The 23,050-nt window shown below is 33.2% G+C and overlaps 1 protein-coding gene across 5 annotated transcripts in view; it reads right to left on the minus strand.

Annotated features, from left to right (window-relative positions):
* The window catches only part of LOC138704585 (brachyurin-like), a 103,641-nt gene that overhangs the window by 68,671 nt on the left and 11,920 nt on the right, over positions 1 to 23,050 (minus strand). For 2 of the 5 annotated variants that reach the window (XM_069832633.1, XM_069832632.1), the window contains exons 4-7: positions 19,144 to 19,304; positions 17,674 to 17,772; positions 12,704 to 12,840; positions 9,857 to 12,171 (exon numbers count right to left, since the gene is read on the minus strand). The exons of 1 other annotated variant lie outside the window; for it this stretch is intronic. In XM_069832633.1, the coding sequence (XP_069688734.1) occupies positions 12,004 to 12,171; positions 12,704 to 12,840; positions 17,674 to 17,772; positions 19,144 to 19,304 (565 nt within the window). In that variant the 3' untranslated portion in view covers positions 9,857 to 12,003. Of the gene's footprint in view, positions 1 to 1,549; positions 1,602 to 3,846; positions 4,000 to 9,856; positions 12,172 to 12,703; positions 12,841 to 17,673; positions 17,773 to 19,143; positions 19,305 to 23,050 lie in introns of those variants that run through there. 2 more of the 5 variants (XM_069832634.1, XM_069832635.1) reach the window with 2 other exon arrangements.

Genomic DNA, 23,050 nt, shown 5'->3' on the forward strand with positions numbered 1-23,050 from the left:
GGTCAATATAAATTATCATGAAATTTGAATTGTGAACAAATTAGTAATCCATACACAAGATTAACACATACTTTTCTGTTATAATAATAATTTATTATAACTGTGATTCTTCATTGTTATACAGTGGCTCCTAAATCCGTGACAGGGATCCAAATTCCGTTACAGTGGTTTCCTAATTCCGTGATTGATGTTGTAATTCCGTGATACTAAAATAATCCTCATTAACTGCTCAGAAAACAAACGTGTATTTTGAAAAACACTTTAAAGTCATGGTATATTGTTTTAATATGGATTAAGCAAGACATTACAACATAGAAAAAGGGCCTAAGTGACAAATTTCAGAAAAAATACTTGTGTAACTTTAGGAATACGTATTACATATTAATATATTATAAACAAAATAAACTGAAAGTGAAATTCATTGCAAAATTAAATTTGAATAAATTGAATTATAAAACAATTATTTCTCATTATTTATATTCCTAAGAACAGCAGTAATTGGGTTAAATATATGTCCTATTATTTTATTATAATTTATAACTGATGTTTTCTATAATTCATTTCTATTATTATTTCCATGAACTATTTTCTTTCATAGACATTAATTTTCACAATTTAGTGTTGGCATCACTGGTCGAGTGAGCCAGGAAGGAGAAATATGAAAATAAATCCGAAAATGGGAAAGCTCCTGTAGCATTGTTATTGTCTCACAATGTTTAAATAATCATACACATTGATTCAGCTGACTATAATCTACAGTAATATATCATTTTTATAACGCTATATCAATTCTTACCTCAAATATAAAATGTTTCCTCAGGAGCGGTCACAAGAGAAAGAAAAACTTACTGGTCAACCACCTTTCACTGAACAAAAGCTTCTGCAGTCGACTGCTTCTATGAAAAAACGCGTAGTCAATAGAATTGAAAAGAAGACATCTCCTGGCATCTGTTAGGTATTTCAAAAACTTAAAAGTCAGAGACCACAACTCCATGGGTGTCAATTGAAATTTTATCACGGGATTAGGGGTATGACGGAATTAGGCACCTTTACCATATATGTGTGAAACTATTAAATCAAGGAAAAAAACAAAATTAAATTTTATAAAACAATGACCACGCTTATACTGCTATATGCACTCGAAAATTGGCCACGTAATAGAACATAAAAAAGAAGAGAGAGAGAGCGGAAAAGAATTTTCTACGATATGTAGCTGAATATAACAGAAGAGAAGAAATCAGTAACCTCACAGTCCTTAACTTAAATGATATAATAATAGAAAGGAGAGAGAATTGGAAAGACCATATCTTAAGACTGGATCAATCAGAGATAACGATACAAGCTATGACTTACAGATCCATTGGTAGGCGAGATGTTGGTCGACCAAAGATGACTTTGATCCCTGAGTGAGTGGAACGAACCTAGAAGGTCCAACCCAAGTAGATGTAGATGATGATGATGATGATAATGATGATGATTTACTTTATAGCCCTCACAATATTCGTACAATTTTACATTACTGAAAATTTAAGTATTGATATGAATGTACCTGGTTGTGGTTTGGTTTTCTTCAGCAATCGTGAATAGAATCGGGCTTCGGCCTGTTTAAACATAAGATAGATTAGATTCATATTCTATGAAATCTTAGAAATAACAATTTTAAGAACAAATACGTCTTGGAATAGACGTAAGCAAATTTACCAACATTCCAGACGAAGGGACAAAGGTCTACATCAGTTCGTGTATTAATTGAATGTGATGAATTCTTGTACAGAAGTTTTATTTTCTTAAATTCAATGTTTATAATGCCTAAATTACATTGAGAAATAACATTATTCCAAGCATTGTAAATTATGCAGGAAGCAAATTTCTACAAACATATACAATTTCAATAAAAGCCATTAAACAACACATATTTCTCAGATTCGCTTTGTTTACATTGATAAAATCATTGTTCCTTCGTTTAATGTTTGAGTTAGAAAATGTCATGAAAAGTATAGGTAATCAAATATAAATTCAAGTTCTGAATCTACTCAGTGCGCTGAATATTTACATATATAACCTCTCATTAACTTGCGGGCCTCTATAAGTTGTAATGTGGATAACTACATTTCAATTCCATACAAGTTATGCAATAATATTTTACATCACTAGTTCGTGAATTTTTGAATCACCATTACTAAAATATCCATATAATCATGGGAGAGCATTTGCTCTTGCTTATAATTTAATAAGGAATAATTTATTTATTTATTTAATCTGACAGGATTAAGGCCATAAGGCCTTCTCTTCCATCCTACCAGATAGCACATATAAATACAAAAAAGAAATACAAACACTGATGAAAACAATACAAATTAAGTTAAAGTCTTATAGAAGGTCAACAGAGTCAAAACAACACTATAGAACTCTCATTGAGCTAATACAAGAAAAAAATAAAACAGAGATAGCAATGATGATAGTGATAACTGATAATAATAATAATAATAATAATAATAATAATAATAATAATAATAATAATAATAATAAATACATTACATATTAATTGTCAATTTTACAAAAGCATATTTACAATATTTACTATATGTCATGGGTTAAGGCGAAGTTGCGCAACCTGACAGGTGTTCAACAAGCAATTCTATGAACTAGAATGTGATTTTTTAATTTAAATTTAAATTTTGATATTGTCCGACAGTCTCTGACATGGTCAGGGAGAGAGTTCCAGAGGCGTGGAATAGATATGCTGAAAGATGATGAGTAGAAGGATGTTCTGTGCAGAGGATAGAGAGAAGGTACATGTTCTGGGTTCGAGGTAGTGAAAGGTAAACGAAACGAGATGCTAGGTAAGAGGGTGTGGAGGTGTGGATGATTTTAAATAGTAATAAGAGAGAATTGAAGAATCTTCTTTCTTCAAGTGGACTCCAAGACAACAATTCTAGTGACAGTGTTACGTGATCGAATTTTCTAATGTTACAAACGAAACGAACGCAGATATTGTGAACACGCTGTAGTCTGTGGGCAAGATCAGTAGGCTATTTAGACTCGTGAATAGAGAATCGCAATAATCGAAGTGGGGCATCACTAAAGTTTGGATCAGGTTCTTTTTAAGGCTGAGAGGTAAAACGTTGGTTAAGTGTCTGAGGGAATGAATTATGGAAAAAGTTTTCTTACATATATAGGTCACTTGACTTTGAAAATTTAAATTTGAATCTAAATATACCCCTAAATGTTTTACTGTCTTACTATATGTAATTGCAGTATTATTTATTTTTGTATTTGATAGAGTGGCTAGATCTATTTTGTTTAATGCTCGTTGGTGGCCCATTATTATAACTTGTGATTTTTCTGGATTTAGTCTGAGTCCAGAAATCAGAAATAACAAACTGTAGCTTATGTATGACTGCTTAATAAGTTCGGTCTTGAATCTATAAGTAACTGAATACCAAAATCTTGTTTTCTGATCCCTTTAAAAGTGACTTATTTACAGAATAATGTCCTTAACTTGTCGTTATTCTACCTGACTCTAGGAGCAGGCACATAGATGTCGCTAGTAGCGAGAAGAGTAGACTACTTACCTCGTCAGAGACTATCCAGGATCCCGTGGCTTAAAAGCCCGGCGCTCTAACACTGAGTACCTTAGCGAATTATGGCGCATAAAAAAGTTTATTTGAACTTGTAAAAAATGAGGACTTAATAAATTATTGCTTTACAGTGGACCCAAAATTTAAAGATTCGATATCAGTTTAATTCATTTAAACAAATGTGATTTCAAAAGTGAAAATGTAAAGTGTTGTTTATATAATTATTACGAGTATTTTAATAGCGAAGTGACTCAGTATTCCTTACCATAAGGCCGAAGGTTACCAGAAGTGTCAAAGCCACAAATGTCTTCATGCTGCTGATCGGTGATAGAATGTCTTAGAAAATAGAATCAGCTCAATTTATAGCTTGTATTCATTCAGTACGATTAAATTTAACACAAAAAAAACTCCTTACCTGTGCACTTCAGCTTCCTTTCTCACGTCATCTTGATGAATAACCTGAAAATCAATATCACTTATTGCATATAATTGCTAATATTCTCAAATAACTCCAAATCTATAATTATATAATATGTGACCAATATGTTTTGTTGTTTTTAAATTTTAAGATAATAAATAGTACCACTTATGTCAGCGAACAATAAGGAGGAAGGAACTGTATCTTGTAAAACAAGTAGTTTATCTTTGATCAACGAAACGAGATAAGAAAATTGATGGTGTAGGTAAATACTTCAGAAATTTATGATTTCGTAATCGAGAAATACAGTTCTCAGTTTCCTTCAGTGCTTTGTGTACTAATAGCCAGTCAAAAGTCAGAGAGAAATAATTACACTGAAATTAATATAATTTTTAAGTTTCTTACACATTTATATCGACGTATTGTGGGCAGTTATTAGGAGAGGTACTGACTGCTTATGCGCTAGATAATGTGTAAGGTGCGTGTATCAGGTTCGTATTCATAGACGAGACTTTGGACCAAAGTTGACTTTGACTTTGACTTCGACTTTGACTTTGACTTTGACTTTGACTTTGACTTTGACTTTGACTTTCGTTCGTGGGCATAAGGAAAATTGTTGATTTTGCCGAGAATATTGAGGACATCCAGGAGATTATGAAAGCTGCTCATGTTCCTTAGCATCTTATCTATAAAAGTCACTGTGGCTGTTATGTTATGTTTATGTATATGTTTATGCTTATGCTTATGCTTATGCTTATGCTTATGTTTATGTTTATGTATATGTATATGTATATGTTTATGTTATGTTTATGTTATGTTTATGTTTATGTATGTGTCTGTGTCTGTGTCTGTGTCTGTTTATGTTTATGTGTATGTGTATGTGTCTGTGTCTATGTTTATGTTTATGTATATGTGTATGTGTATGTGTATGTGTATGTTCCTGTGTCTGTTTATGTTTATGTGTATGTTTATGTTTATGTTTATGTGTATGTGTATGTTCCTGTGTCTGTTTATGTTTATGTGTATGTTTATGTTTATGTGTATGTGTATGTTTATGTGTATGTGTATGTGTCTATGTTTATGTGTATGTGTATGTGTATGTGTCTGTGTCTGTCTATGTTTATGTGTATGTGTATGTGTATGTGTATGTTCCTGTGTCTGTTTATGTTTATGTGTATGTTTATGTTTATGTGTATGTGTATGTTTATGTGTATGTTTATGTTTATGTGTATGTGTATGTTTATGTTTATGTGTATGTGTATGTTTATGTGTATGTGTATGTTTATGTTTATGTGTATGTTTATGTTTATGTGTATGTGTATGTTTATGTGTATGTGTATGTGTATGTTCCTGTGTCTGTTTATGTTTATGTGTATGTTTATGTTTATGTGTATGTTTATGTGTATGTGTATGTGTATGTGTATGTGTATGTGTATGTGTATGTGTATGTGTCTGTGTCTGTGTCTGTTTATGTTTATGTTTATGTTTATGTGTGTGTATGTGTGTATGTGTGTATGTGTGTATGTGTGTCTGTGTGTCTGTGTGTATGCGTATGCGTACTCTATACAAATCTACACGCTTTTTTCCGATATTTGCCAAAGTTTGCACATTTAACTTTCACAACCAGGAGAAGAACATAGGCTACATTAAAATTGAACAGATGAACGTTAAATTATTGAAAACAATAAAAATTGGAAAGAAATACGAAGAAAAGAAATCTCTCTTCTAACTCACTGGACGTCATCCAGTCACGAATTAGGAGCGCGGTGACACGCTTCTTTTGTTTATATCTCTTCCGTTGTAAATGCGGCCATATTGCTAATTAGATAATATTAAATTAAAATTACGTAAATGAGGGATGACCTCTTGATTGAATGTGACATGTCTGATTAATATACAATATAATATGGCATAAAACACATTTTTATTTAATATTTAAGAATTCAAAATTAAATATAATAGACAGCAAACATGAAAACATTCATAAGACGTAGTTCAACTGCTTTACCACATACCTCTGTATAGCGCAGTGGTAACAAAGGCTTCGGTGTAGTTTAACCCAGGTTCGAACTTGTGGTCAACTGACTTTTTATTATTTTGATAATTTATTTAAATTATTTTAGATACGTTATTTTATTATAACCCGAAATAAAGGTTTTACTACATTCAGTGGAACATGAGTTGGTGTGAAATAATTCATGCAAAACGTAATAGAAGTGACAATATTAACTGGTAAAGCGATAGAAGATGTTCTTATCTCACGTATTTCTATGATACACAATAATATGTCTTTACATTTTAAGCGGTTGCAATTTCAAGCCCAACTAGTATTCGTAATCACCATATTAAAAATAAAGCTCAAGGACAGTCGTTCAAAGTTGTCGCATTAACTTAAAAACTCCGTGTTCTTCGCATTGTCAACTACGTAGCTTTTTCTCGAGTGGTCCGACCAAAATATTTATATGCATAGGATATTTGCGCAAAAGAAAGGAAAACAAAGATTTGTATGCATATGAAAAATAAATTCAGTGATACTTTTGCCATGTTGCATCTAGCTTCGCCATCGTTCGAAAACGGACCTATGTTCATATGAACTTTTTCACTCAGAATTACTTCAGAATTCACATCCCAAATTTTTTACCTTTCCTCGTGAATCACCCTGTATAGGCTAAGCACAAAGATTACAATTCCTAATGAAAAACCAAAAGACATTACTTACTGATAAAATAAGAGAGGGGCCTAAAAGATTTTGTAGTCTCCCAATTACTTCAACAAGATCTCTCACCAGGAAAATAAGTGATTCCTCCCTCTACATTTGAAGTCAGTTCCCGAAACATGCAGCAGTTATGCCAAAACGCTATGTCTATTGTTCGAAAGCATGGCAAATCTAACATTTTCTTAACTCTCACCTGCAATCCGCAATCAAATAGCTATTGCTTTACTCCCACAAGAAAAACTGACTGATCGTCTTGGCATTGTTGCATGCGCTTTCGCATTAAAAGTCAAAGGACTGAAGATGGATATGTTCAAGAAAAAGCATTTTGCATAAAACCTATTCAGAGAGAAGAAGCTTTTTAAAGATATATTTTTGATAGGGTCAGATTTCATTGAGTTATTATTTGCTTTCAATGTAATATCTTTCGTGGAATATATTTAATTATTATGAAAGCAAATAACCTTCAAAATGTGTGGTATCCTTCCTGGAAAATATATCTGAGAAATCTTTAATTTGAATTTCTAATGAACTTAGTTTGCAGCATTTGCTGCACAAGCCATTAGTAATAGATATGTTCCAACAACAAATTTGCAACGGTTTGGAACTGTTCGTGATTTAGTAAAAATAGTGTCTACTACATAAGAGGCATTTGAAACTAATTTCAAATCAGTCTTTGTTATTCAGTGCAGGAAAGCATTTTCAAAGATTTCCATCTGGTTTATAGTAAATCTTTTATCAAGTTTGTTCTTGAACACCTTGTGGAAGTCGGAAGTCACATTGTCGCGGTCGCGGCGAGAATAAGAGAAGTATACAGCTGATAATTACTGTATATTGTAATACCGGTATCACGTTGTTATTATTATGAAACTGCTTGAATTTAGCTGGATGTTTGTTTCTTATTTATCGCTATTAATAATCACACTCTCAGTTACATTTCCAACATATGTACTACATGCATAACGAATAGAAAGAAGTAGTGGTCGCACTCTGTTAATTCAAACGGCCGATACCACGCGGCGCTAGTGCAGAGTTCGCTCAGTCTGTCCCGTGTGTAAGTACGTAAATACATTTAACGTAAGTTGCACTGTTTACCTTTCGCTCCACATACGTACGTAACTGGCATTGTACTTACAACATTAAGACTATTTGAAAGAAAAACACATTCATATACATCACACTGTAAAACAAATAATAGTTTAATATGTAAAACTTAACTTAGGGCTGCTTGTAGGCGTGCAATATGTACTCACCAACAGTTACTTGTCCGACACTTTGGAGAATTTACGAGATGATTTGGCGGCTCTCGGAGCTTGGAGTTCTCGTCGGATTTGTTTCGTCCGGAAGAAGAACCGACATTTCATATAGTGAAAAATTAGTTTCGGTATGATATCCATGGCATGATCCAAGCAGCATCCTGTTCCCGGTGGCTGAATTACAATTGAGGTAATACTGTCTATGCACTCGTGAAATATGTCGCCCCACATTCCATCTCTCAATTTTTCTTTTATTGTCTGTTCTGTTTGCATAAGCAAATGAAACACGCACGCCCTACAACCCGGAACAAAACACGAAGGCATTGCTTCAAATATAACACGACAAAAACAAAATAATCTCGTCCTTTAATAAATAAATCGTGAGAGCTACTCACTTGTCACTCGTGTACGAATAATTGCAGATTAGTGTATTGGCACTTAAAGTATTTAACGCACTTAATTACACTAAAAAAGCAAACGAAATGAACGAACACTCTACCACTTCTTTTATGGATATTCGCTTCCAACTGAGCAATACCGATCGCAGCGCCACTAATTCTCTTGGTCACCGTCGACAATGCTGAACAGATAGGAGTGCGCACACTTCTTCTATCTATTCGTTATGCTACATGGTCAACAATATAATTTAATCACTTTCCGGCATGTGCACTACCTATACAGGGTGTTCCGAAACTGTTCGTTCAAAATAATACAGGAGGTAGAGAACATCAAAACAAATATATTTTATAATGGTATATATGGTCCCTGAAGGCAATTTCTGATCCTAGGGACGATTTACACAGAAGGTAGTTTAGCATGCTAATTACATCAGTGGCATTCACAGGAACTGCTCGAATGCGCGACCATTAGCCTGTATGCACGCACTACATCGTCGGACCATTGATCGTCGTGTCCGCTCGAAGATTCCTGGCATGTCCGCAATGGTATTTGCAGCGACAGTAATTCTAGCGACGAGGTCTTCTTCTGTTTCCACAACGGTTTCATACACCAGCTGCTTCATATGCCCCCAGAGGAAGAAATCCAGACACGTGAGGTCAGGTGACCTGGGTGGCCAGGCCACGGGGCCACCTCGGCCGATCCATCGATTCCCAAAGGTGGCTCTCAGATGATTCCTCACAGCAATGCTGAAATGGGCTGGCGCCCCATCGTGCTGGAAGTACATCCTTTGTCTAACATTCAAAGATACATCCTCCAGCAGTTCCGGCAACACATAACATAATGTTCCATAACATTACAAGTTGACTTCAGAGACCATATATTCCTTATCGAAATATATTTGTTTTCATGTTCTCTACCTTCTGTATTAATTTGAACGAATAGTTTCGGAACACCCTGTATAAGACTTCTGTATGAAAGGTTTATTCCGCAAAGAGTTGGAGTGTATTTTTCAATTTACTTTGTACTCCTATCGAAGTAAGAAATAGACTACTCATAATAATAATACCACCAACAAAACCAGTGCTTAAAAATAAACCACAGCCTGGCTTTCACAAATCAATTTTGTTTCAACAGTGAATTAGTTTGAATATATTTCTTTGCATCGAGTTTGATGTGCTTCGTCAGATCGACTTTGATCACATCATCAATTCTTTCTCTGTGAACAAAGAGCGAAGTAAATAATCTTTATGACCCATATACTCGTATTTTGATTCAATTAATGTATTGTTTTATGAATTGCAACCATTCATTTAAAACTAATTAAAGTAAATATGACCTGTATAATAACTGCTTTTAAATTTTTGTGGACGTTGGGGGGTGGCGGAAAATTTTAGCACTGCCTAGGGGCGACACTATACCTAAGTCCGACCCTGATCATAAAATAAGAGCACATACTTAATAATAAGCCATTGAGAAAAAATGAAACTAGTTTACTATGTCAGATAGTTTAATAGATTACGGTATTTCGTTTATGTACAGTTGTCAAAAAAAAAAAAAAAAAAGTGGCCGCACTCGTGAACAGTGAATATTTTCTAAGCCCACTTCGGGTCACGGCGATATTACACGATGCATGTGCTTTTAGAAGCAGTTCTGAAACTGTGGAATCATTCCAAAACTGCGTCTCGGAGGCCAGCGGTAGAGTGCTCGCTTAATGATTCGAAGGTTGTGAGTTCGGGCATTGTAGATGTTTTAATTTTATTTTTTAATCGTTCTTTAGCGATATAAATACTGTATTATTAAAATTATCATTTGTATTCTGTTATCGTTCTTTATCGATATGAATAATATTGAAGTTATTTTTATTTTATCGTTCCTTTCGCGATATAAATAATAATCAAGTTATAATGTGTTATATTCTGTTATCGTTCTTTAGCGACATGAATAATATTCAAATTATCATTTATATTCTGTTATCGTTCTTTAGCGACATGAATAATATTCAAATTATCATTTATATTCTGTTATCGTTCTTTAGCGACATGAATAATATTCAAATTATCATTTATATTCTGTTATCGTTCGTTAGCGATATAATTGACATAAATAATATTCAAATTATCATTTTATCCTGTTATCGTTCGTTAGCGATATAAATAATATTCAAATTATCATTTGTATTCTGTTATCGTTCGTTAGCGATATAAATAATATTCAAATTATCATTTGTATTCTGTTATCGTTCGTTAGCGATATAAATAATATTCAAATTATCATTTGTATTCAGTTATCGTTCGTTAGCGATATAAATAATATTCAAGTTATCATTTGTATTCTGTTATCGTTCGTTAGCGATATAAATAATATTCAAATTATCATTTGTATTGTGTTATCGTTCTTTAGCGACATGAATAATATTCAAATTATCATTTATATTCTGTTATCGTTCGTTAGCGATATAAATAATATTCAAATTATCATTTGTATTCTGTTATCGTTCGTTAGCGATGCAAATAATATTCAAATTATCATTTGTATTCTGTTATCGTTCGTTAGCGATATAAATAATATTCAAATTATCATTTGTATTCTGTTATCGTCCGTTAGCGATATAAGTAATATAAATTTAATGTTAGGTTTAGAACAATACAGCTGCCTAATACGAGTGTTAGTTTTTTCTTCTTATATTGTTATATTATTACATTATACTATCTGTAACATAATACATTGGAAGGGAGCCACGAAGATTTGAGCCTGATACGTTGACATTTGAATTCCAACTTTCCCGACGTCCAATGTTCCTGCGTTCTTCCGACTGAGCTATTTCGTTTACATGGTATTAACGTAATTAAGCGCATTATCAGAAACACTACAACTGAACAATCTTTTAGATTATATTCTGAATATTTAATAATGATATAAAAAGGTTACGTTTATGACAATAATATTATTGTAGTTGTAATACCAGTTGCAACAGCAGCATTAGTAACAGCAGCAATGATTAAGGACGTATTGTGTGGATATAGTTCAATACAGATATTGAATCGTGGCTTTTTTTTAACTTTTAATTGTTTTAATTTTTTAAGGCAGACGCCTGTAAGTTTGTTTTGTATCTGCCACGAAAGATATTTTTGTTGAGAATATAATCTTTCTTTCCACTTGCAGCCATAATGTCATAATAAATAATTATAAAGTAATGGCATAAGACATTCATGAACCTGATGTTGATTACTAAAATAGTCATGAAAGAAACAGGAGGAATTATATTTTCTCTCTCTCTCTCTCTCTCTCTCTCTCTCTCTCTCAAAAAAAAAAAAAAAAAGAAGAAAAAGAAAAACATAAAAAGCATTAGGTTGTCTTTGAACGCCCGACCTTACGAACACTTGTCCGAAACTCTACCATTACGCTACAAATTAACATGTAAAAACTTTCATTCTTACTGTAGATATCAGGCCACATGGTCCAACAACATGTAACATCGCCTGTATCCGAATTGTAGCGGAGTTACCCGAAGGGAACTTTATGTCTAGAGAAGGGCCACTTTTTCTTTTGACAACTGTACATATAGCTCTTCCCATTACACACTTCATAAACATCCAAGTTGTTATTATCGCATAGAAATTGTCAGTGTACTGTCATTTAATTAATGATAATGCCAGTGTGGCTCTGAATCCAGTCCAAATAGCTGGTCACTCTGGTAAAAACAGCAGGCAAGCCCGATTCACATCCGACAGTAGAATAACGTGACGCAATACCAATTTGAATGTAACCATATTCGGCATAAACAAGAGCACCGCCGACGTCACTCTGTAACAGAGAAGGTATTCCACATACTGAGCATATTTTTATAATTTTCGTACCCATTCTATAATGCATAATAAAATTATTAATCAAATAATTTCCACGATGCTTGATGATTGATAACTGTTCTATCCAAATGCTAGCTGGTATTATAATATTTATATTAAAATGTTAGCTGCCACGTTATTATTTCTATCCTAATGATAGCTGGGAAGGTAATATTTCTACCCAAATGCTAGCTGTTAATGTAGGTCCTAATATTTATATCCAAATGGTAGCTTCTAAGGAAAATATTCCTATCCATATACTAGCTGCTACTATAATATCTATATCCCAATGCTGGCTGCGAAGGAAAATAATACTAGCTGCTTCTATAATATTACTATCCAAATGCTAGCTGGTTTTGTAATATTAATATCCAAGTACTAGCTGCTGAAGTAATATTTCTATCCACATACTTGCGGCTAATGCATTATTTCCATGTAATACTAGCTGCATGTGTAAATGTGTATTAAAACTAAGATTTCTTATTACTTACACCGCAAATGCTCTTGCCTCCAGTGGTTGAGGTGCAGAGTTCGTCAGGACCGATGGTGATGAATGCTTCCTTACATTCGTCGTTTGTAATGACAGTGAGATCCACATACTGAAGCATTTCAGATAGATGTGGATCGTCTGAAAAAAAATGTAGCAAATTATATCACCATCAGTTCAATTTAGTAGCAGTAGCAGCAACAGTTTTATTTTGCCTGGTAGAGTTAAGGCTATAAGATCTTCTCTTCCACTCAACCAGGTTTGCATGATATACATTAATAGTACATTATGCAACGAGCCTATAATGGTAGTAATTAAGACGCGAGTATGTTTATGAAACGAGCGCAAGCGAGTTTCATAATTTTCATACGAGCGTCTTAATTACCATTATAGGCAAGTTTCATACGACTTTTTATGCTCGACCATATTTCTAACTTGAAATTATTCATAAGTATTCATGTTATTCTTATGTGACTGGGGAGTGGAACTGACCTTGTGCAATCTCGTAAATTGTGAGATGTGTACAGACGTGAAAGTACTGATTTTTTCCGAGGAACAAATGTCATTGACCTTGATATAATCTAGAGAGTAAAATGAACATTAATCTTGATATAACCTGGAAATTGATTTAGACATTGAAAAACGAGATGACAAATTGAATTTTTTTGAATATTATTTACAATTAACGCTAATTATTATAGTAACAGAACATAACCTTCTGCGACATGATTGGATTTCCGGCCTCCGTGACGTTTCGCTAGTTGTCTTTCGATTGCATATCCGAGAATAATCGATACTTGCGCTTTCATATTGCTACAATGGTGCTTTCTGATTGGTGGAAGACCTGAACTTTAATGAATAGGTGTACTTTAATTAGGTCCATTAAAGGGCTGCTACCAGGTGTATAATTACTACATTTCGGCATGGTCGAGCATAAATACGAAAATACAATACAAAACAACACAAAAGAAGATTCCTTAGAAATTAGATACAATTTAATGTTTAAAATACGTACAGTTTTAAGTAAAATTGTATTCATAAGATGTTATCCAAAATTAGAATTGTCCCTATTTAAATATGAGAGAATGCTTGAATAACTTGTGAGCATTTATATCGATTCAACCACTCGAGCTTTACTCCATCTTATATGCAGAATTGACTTATAATAAGATTAACCTTGTACGTGTATAAATCTGTAGGCTAACATAATAGTTAGAACGTATGTAAGTAGTCATATCATATTTGCATAATGCTAAAAATTTATACTATATTATGAAATGTTATTTATAAAAATTAGTAACATACATTTTTCTGTATTGAATTTATATTCATGTTTGCAGAATATAGATTCGTTATTGTGAACTATTGTTTCTTAATTATGTAGTATTAAGGACATTACTACTTGAAAGATTAATGTAACTATTTTTTTCGTAATTTTGGGAAATTAAAAGGTATAAATTAATTAATGACATTACATGATATATTATGAATGTCCATTTCCTTGTACTTGTATACCCATAGGTACATACTGAAGTCTCTAAATGCTATGAAACATCTATCAAATCCTTTTCCTATTGGTATATAAATATATACAAAGAAAGTTGAAATTTTACATAAGACCTATCATCGCTTGAAGAGCTAACTACTGATATGCGAAAGTGGCATGTTGCCATGGTAACGATGACCATGTTGTTAATCACATCGTATTTCTTAGTTCATGACCTTTTGATGTTAAAAGATTTGTGAACTATACTAACCCAATGATGAGATATAATGCATCCTTTGTCGTTATTGCATGGTCGTTATTAATTTTGTGTTTTTGGACGTTATCTTTATTACTCTTAATACTGATAAATCGATCGCTAAGAACTGATATTATCTCGTACCCACAAAAATGGTCGTTTAGTTTAATTATACTATTATTTTAATTAACTACATTATGATGATGAGTATTATTATTATTATTATTATTATTATTATTATTATTATTATTATTATTATTATTATTATTATTATTATTATTATTATTATTATTACGTTTACGTCATTGGACAGTTAACTAATATTTTGTCCTCGAGCAGAAAATCTTGCAAAGCAGAAACATATATAAAAAGTTTGTCTATTTTGAGAAAAAACTTTAATCTATAATAACACGCTGTATCTGAAATCTGTGAGCTGTTGTAATTTAAGAAATTGAAAGCACGTTACACTGGAAAGCACATTGCATTGGAATCTCCGGAATCAAAATTCAAATGTACTGTTCTTGAACCAGGAGATCAACCGTGAAATGAATGTGCATACTGTTGCGTCATCTATTGGAACGAAGTAGATAAATAATATTATCGTTATAACGTCAGTTTAAAAGCCATGCGCTCTCCTGCATATGTTATTTCCTGTATGAAGAGATTAAAAGACCAGGAGATTAACTGTGATCTAATTTTGTAACTAGGGTAGTATTAATATGTCTGTATCAATGTTATGGTTTGTGCTGTGAGAGCAAGCCAATAGAGACAAGAGTATCCACGTGTGTGACCTTATGATATTATGACATCAATATTCATTCACAACACCATCCCGCTTCCCTTCATTCCCTGGAGACTTTCTCGTGGCTGGAGTACAGTATGTTTATGGCTATATTTTCATATGGATTTTAAATATAGGACTCAACTCACACGTTGCGATTATTTTGCAGTTATATGTGGATGTGCTGTGAGCGGTAGGAATTAATATGGAATAAGTATGGAAACAGATAGTCTCGTCGCTCTAATTTCCGGCAGCCAATCGCGTTGGAGGTCGGCTACATTTAAACGTGTGCGTCTTGTGATTCGCTTATGAAGACGTTATTCATTTCTTAAGGCTCGATAAATATTTAATATAATCGCCCGCCATTTTAGCTCTTTCGTTGGCGTTCGCAGAAAGCACACGAAGACGTTATTTGCCGCTCAATTATTTGCTGAATTACAGTGCGTTTGATTTATTATCATAGGAGCTACGACATGATAATGTTTAACGGTGTGGCAAATAGATTCCTCGGTAGCTCGGCAACGAAAGAACAAAAATTGGCGAACGATACTACCTACCTAGACTTTATAGAGCCTTCACTTCCTAAGACGTAAGCAAAGAGACGGAGTCACGCCGGAAACAACAGCGTCGCGACTATAGTAACTCACACGGACCGCAAACTGAAGTCATTGTCGACGTCTGTCGTTGTGTGTGGTCGATATCAACCACAGAACAACCACAGAATTATCGCTGTCGCAACTCACACGTATGATACGCCGATCACTCGCCGCCGACACCGCATCCTACCTACTTAACATTTTTAATATTAGAATAAATGTTTGATTTTGTTCCTGTCAAGATATTCTTATGACTAAAGTTAAAAAAGGACACATACTCTTCTTGTAGATATTTGAATGTGAGACAGAAGTTAAGAATTTCACTTCCAGTAAAAATACAAAAATATAATAAAAAATCTATACCTTTAATGGCCAAATGAAAATATATACATACAGAATGAAACTCTAACAGTAATATACGTTACAAGAGCGGTATGTTGACGTTTTCATGGTCGAGGAAAAGATTGAAAAAGCGAAACGTGTATCGTACATTTTTTGTGCGAAGATCGTTTGTTACATACCTGAAAGACGAATTTCTAATTAGTTGCAATGAAATCTCCATCTTGGTTTCTGTTTAATGTCGGCAACTTCGGAAAACCAAAATATCTTTCTTCAACATTGTTGCTATAAAATGTTTTCTGTGTTTACTATACTCCAGCAGGCCGTGATATACGTCTGTCTTCCCCCCCCCCCCAGTCTATAAATGCGAACTTAAAACAAACGGTAAGGTTATGTAATGATTTATTTTTCATTTTAATATTTTAACAATATTATTTATATAACATATTGCAGTAATAACATCTGGAATCTCGTTGATTTTTTCACGGCTTCCTTAATGTTACTTGTATCAGGAATGCAATAAGTTTCGTGGAGTAGTAGACTTTACTTAATTTTTGCAAATATTTAAAAACAATAATTAACATTGCAATTTAGGTGAAATTGCAGTTTGAAGTTTCCAATTTATAATTATTACTATGTTAAACGTCTCTAAAAATAATATGTTAAAAGCCTAAAGCAGTAAAATGAATGTCGCGCTTAAGCGGTAAGAAGAGGGGAATTGTTATGTGTGTTACGTTGGGAATACTGAATGTGGTATTTCACACTTACCGCATATTGGTTCTGTGCGGAAAACAAGCAAATACGCACGATCTCGCACAAAATATTTTTTTCTCAAAACGCTATTTTGGACTATGTGCCCTTTTCCCATAGACTACCTCAATTATTTTACTTTTAGGCGTTCCTAAGGTGATATACTTTTTCTCAACGCTGTATTATATTCTTCGTTAACTTCATAAATAATCAAATGTTGTTGTTTTGCTCATTCTGAAGTAGGCTAATTAAAAAATTTGTCATCGTACATTCTCAACGAATGATACAGCAAGTGAAACTAGCTTTCATTTTTTTTCTATAATAGGATGAACCCAAAAAACTCAGTTTCGACAACGCTTTCGCCTTCTACGACGTAATAAAAGCCATAAAAGTGTTTCTTCAAAATTCATTTCGGTACTAAGCTTACGGTGTGGTGTGGTTGTCTGTGGTCGATATGGACTTCAAAGTTGCTAGTGCTCCAATCAAACCTTAAATCTCGTTGGACAATGGACATATTACATTTAAGCTATTGAATAAGCACCTAGTTTAAACCTATTGGAAAATAGGCCCACTGTGTGGTCGTCTTCAGTACAGCATTAGGAGAAATATTTTTTGAAGAGGGTTTATGAGCATAACGTCATTCATTTTTAAAGGAGAAAAGTAAATGTTATTTTAATTGATGCTATATTCTATTGTTCGGCTGTAGATATGAGCGTAATATTGTATTTTAAATTTAATAGCACTACCCTAAAATAGGACTTCTTACCGTCAGAAATTCTTCCCCATCCACTAACTCGAACATTTTCACCAGCAAAAGTATTGCTTTGATCAACCCGTGAGGGCAGACGAATAAAACTGATGTAGTCTGGAAAGATTACACAGATATTTAAGATATTGTCTGTATTGTCTGATATTTTTAATTAACATTTCAGTAAACAGAAAAATGTGCCACATAATTAATAAAATGATTGGTGCAATTTGTGTCCTCTGCATAATAGAAGGATACGGGTACGTGATTTAATCGAATGCACCGCTTGCTCGAGTACATCTGCTGCATGCATATACTGCCTGCTCATAAAACCATTGTAGCAATGCTTTCACTAAAACAGCGTATTTGCAAATTCCAACGGTAGATGCAGCACCAACCAGCTCATCTTTATGTCTAATACATGCTAAAAAGAGCGTTGTTCTACTTACTTCGTACCAGTGTGTGAAGTGTGTTACGAATAATAATCATCAGAAACTTGTGTCAGAAACTCTTCCGGATAAATTCGTGATGCCTCTACATAGTAATGTAGGCGAGGTCCACACAGAAAAGTTTTTCCTCTTTTCTTGTTCGAAGAAATCCCTTTCTCGGAAAGTACTGAAGCTATAAGTTCCTGGGGCACTAATTCATATTCTAATTGAATTACTTAGCTGCAAAAGTTCCTATCTGAAAAGTTCATATATATTTTTGTAAACGAACAAAATCTGATAGCGTAAGAGTAGATCATAGTCTCGTACAGTTTTTTAAAGAAAAAATATTAACCATGCAAGTTTCATAAGACATCCAACTATATATTAGTTTGCAATTATAATTTGAAACCTGTTTTTAATTCTGTTACATAAGAGCTTTGTAACTGAGCAACTCATTGGTTTTCATGTTTTAAATTATGCATGTTTTGTTGTATTCCCTCTTGTTCCAAGGGCAAAGAATATAATACATTAACGAAGCTATTAGAGTCGCGAAACAAAGTAATATTTTAATCACATAATATAAACATAAAGCATAGGACCTATATCCACAAGCGACTTCAATGGCCATTAGGAGTTGCCATCTAGCGGCAATTTTTTCCTATTCATTTTACATGTTGGACCAGTGAATGATCAGACAGTATAAGCTTCCATCGATATGTTCGAGCAGGCGGTGATCGATAGTAAAAAAGAAATTCAACAAGAACACTAATAAATTAATCTCTAAAGAAATTGTGATCAACAATAGATTCTTCATTGTTTAAACAATGTTGTTACTGTATTTAATCCTTGTATTAATATCGTGTTTGTTTTCATTAATATTGCAGTAATACTCTTTCTAAATTTATGCTTATAGGTTGTTCAGTTAAAATTACTTTCCTTTCTAAATATTTTCTTCTGATTTATTCATGATCAGTTTTATTCTCGTTGCTTTTAAAATCTAAACTTATTTACATCGGTTTGCGTTATGCATGTGTTGTAATCTAAGAATTAATGTACTTACTGTTATAAGACACAATGATTTTCACTAGACCAATGTCATTCTCTTTCTCGTTTGCCTCATAACCCTCATGTAGGATACTGGTTGTTGAAGAGACAATATCAGAACCTTCTTCAGGGTTTAGGTAACTAACAGCTCCCAAAGTTATTTTATATGAGGTGCCACTGAAACAATAGAAGCAATTGTGTTTTGTTTCTTTATTACAATAAACTTAGTAGAGAAAATGACGATACTTGTTCTGAATAATATATTAAGTTAAAACGAGGATAGTTTAGTTTCATGACTGAATTTGTTGAAGGATATTTTCATAAGGGTTAAAATATATTGAAAATATCAATCGTAGCTATATTAGAAAGCGAAGTGAAAGTATAATTTTTACGTGGTAAGAAATGACGCAAAGATACTATTTATTTAATCCCCTCCTTACAGTTTTAAGTAAATCCTCCCTACATAATATTCTATGAAGCGCCACATATTAATAATATACTCAAAATAAACATTTCTGTCGTAATATTATAACATTAAATATATTCTGTAACATAACAGGATTAATATAGACATGGAATAAATCGCTTTTAAGAGGAGTGAAATAAAATTTCAATTGCTTCATTTTTCATCTTGGAGAGGCAGAATTTTCGATTTAAATTGCATTTTTTCAAAAATATGTAAATTTTTGGGGTATAGAGTAGTGTCCTGAAATGTTCGAATATGAATAAGGCAACCAAGACATTACAAACTTCGTCTTATTTCATATGAAAAACTAATCGCAAGATCTGTGCTAAAATGCTCAAGAGTTAAAACATCAAGGGCTGGGAAAGGAGGACATCGAATATTTTATAATAAGGTTGAACAAACACAACAGACTTCCTCCTGCACAGCGAACATCGACAAATATCGAACTGTCATACTCTACAAATATGAACCGAACATGGCGCCTGTAATGCACGACGCTAGTACAAGGAATGTTTATTAGGAAGCAGTGGCGTAGCATGAAATTTTGAGCAGGGGAAGTTAATTTAAGTTGTCTTTCATGCAATATGAGAAAACGTATTGCAAAAATATAGTCTTAAAATAAATAGTAGTCAATGTCAAGTCAGCAGTCGAAGATTCGTTGGAACCTCGTAAGTAACACCAATAAGGCATGACCTCAAGTGGTAGGCCTACATAGTAAAATATGATTTCACGGTTTACACATATCTCTACCAAATAGACACGTATACGTATAACATTAGCTCACTCCCTGTCATAGTTAGAGAAATCACAATATTAATAGTCAATATATACAGTATTAGTATCATTACGTAAGTATGCATCTGTGTTTTGGTTGTATCCTTCATTGACAGCAAGAGAGTCGGTCATTTGTTTTTTAGATCACACTTTTGTTCGTAAGTCAGTCTTGATAATAGAATTGTCCTAAAAATTCAAGTAAATTGGTGTCAGGAACTTGTATTTCACTCATGATTTATTATATCAGCCACAATGCACACTAACACTTCAACTGAACACAACTGACGAAAAGGGATAACTCGGAAACTACTTATTTTCAATGTCAAAGCTAGCTTCTTGCGAGTCTTGCGACCAGGATAGTCTAGTTAGAAAGGGATGGAAAATCTGCGGGGTGGGTTACACAGAAGAATGAGTGTAATACCAGTCTGCTTGGAAGCTGGTGTGTGCAGGCTTCTTGTTTACTGCTGTATCACAAATCATCCTGAGCTGCCGCATCACAATATTTAACGCGTAAATATAAATTCTATTAAAATTAATAAATAATTTTGTCCATAGACTGCAGGTTTATTATGAAATTATTATTAACTGGGGAAGCTGAGCTTTTTAGTTTACATTGACGCTACGCCACTGTTAGGAAGTAGGTTTTGGTCAGGTAAATTCCGTATCTTTTACTGTTGTAGACTGAACGCGCCTACCAAAGAAATAGGGATATCGTATGCGAAGTTTTACCGTTAGATAGCAGGAGCGTACCATGCGGCACAACCCGCACATGTTGTAAGAATCGATCAAAAACATTTAATCGCATAATCGAGTCGATTAAAATTAATAGGTTGTAGTTGTTATTAATTATTATTTTGTTAATATAAACTCATACTAAAAAATCTGACAATATTTCTCTCTCGGAAATTGCTTACTTAAAAGCACAATTATACTGTTATTTTCTAACTGTACCAGGTAGCGTAGGGAAAATCTTTGCACAAACACTTCAGAAAGAGATGGAAATATGAGGACAGTGACCTAGTCTATCTCTATTGAAAGTTGAAACACAATGCGAAACCCTTATTAAGTTTTATGGTTTTCCAAAAAAAAAACTTCCACCTTCTTGTCAGCTCATCTTTCTAGCATATGAAATGCGTACTTTTCCGGAATTCGTCCCCCTCATCCCTTATAAAATAGCCATATCTACACTGTTCGAAAGTGAGAGCATAACTACATTTTTCTCTTTCTAAAATCTGGTAATTCGATTACAATAGGAACCAGTTTTCTGTTTCGACCGCTGTACTTCTGCAGTTGCAGTTTCTGTACTGAGTTTGTATATGAAGATTGTGTGTTTAGTTTGATTGAAGAAAAAATTAGTTTTCTGTGGTTTGTGGAAAGTGTAAGCTTCATTATGTCATATGAGAATTTGAGAGGTAAACTCGGTGAAACGTTTGGATTTAAATTTAACGATCGTGGAGAAGTGCTTGACAGAAAGAAAGTTTTTTCGTGTTTGGTGATGCAGGAAACATTGTTACTAAACGTAGAGCGGCACTTAATTCGGAGCATGTGAATGCACTCACATGTTTAAAATCATAGATGAAGCAGTTCAAACTAGGTGAGTCTTCATACTTTTTGTTATTTATGTTTGTCTCAAAAATTCCCAGAGAAATTGACACAATAAATTATAAGCCTCATAATAAATATGTTAGTAAGTAATTAAAATAATTGTTTTGTAATATAATGATACAATATATACAGATATACAACATTTAATACTTATGGTTATCACCGAACACAAGTTGAATTTAACATTGTGTACATTACAGTATATTAAAATATTTTTTTCAACTCGATCAAAACTCGATTAATCTATCGATTAATCGATTATATTTAAATAGTTAATCGATTAGACATATTGATCAATCAACAGCACTAGTAATTTTACGTATATTTATTTAAAGAATACACGGACAGTTGTAGATAATATGGAATTTTATATTTTAATTGAGAATATATTTCTCTTAGATATTGTAACATTTTATTTTATACTATATTAAGTTGTTTATTTAAGACATTAACAATGGAACATTGTTTCATTATTTAGACTGTTGAAGATCATTATTAAGTTAATTTAATTTTTTTAGAAATTTTTCATGGAATTGTACTAGCGTCGTGCATTACAGGCGCCATGTTCGGTTCATATTTGTAGAGTATGACAGTTCGATATTTCTTAATTGGTATGCTAATTATATCTTTGTCAAATGGAGTATTATATTGTAGTCTACTACATATTCTTGGCTGCTAAATTTTTAGGAGCTGCAGTGTTAGTTATTATTAGGTAAAATATATTACGTTTGGGAATAAAATATTAGGATCATAAAATGAAATATTATTTAATAACTTGTCAATAATAAATTAACTTTTGTAGATTTAACTGTGACTGGCGACTATTTTATCGACATTGTCTTCATTGAAAAATTAAATTACAGTTTATTTAACAACGCACGCAACTGCAGAGGTTATATCAGCGTCGCCGGTGTGCCGGAATTTTATCCCGCAGGAGTTCTTTTACATGCCAGTATATCTACTGATATGAGCCTGTCGCATTTAAATACACTTAAATGCCATCGACCTGGGCCGGGATCGAACCCGCAACCTTGAGCATTGAAGGCCAGCGCTATACTAAGTACGCTACCGAGGCCGA

The sequence above is a fragment of the Periplaneta americana genome, chromosome 8 (genome assembly GCF_040183065.1).
Source record: "Periplaneta americana isolate PAMFEO1 chromosome 8, P.americana_PAMFEO1_priV1, whole genome shotgun sequence".
In the NCBI taxonomy this organism is placed as follows: domain Eukaryota; kingdom Metazoa; phylum Arthropoda; class Insecta; order Blattodea; family Blattidae; genus Periplaneta; species Periplaneta americana.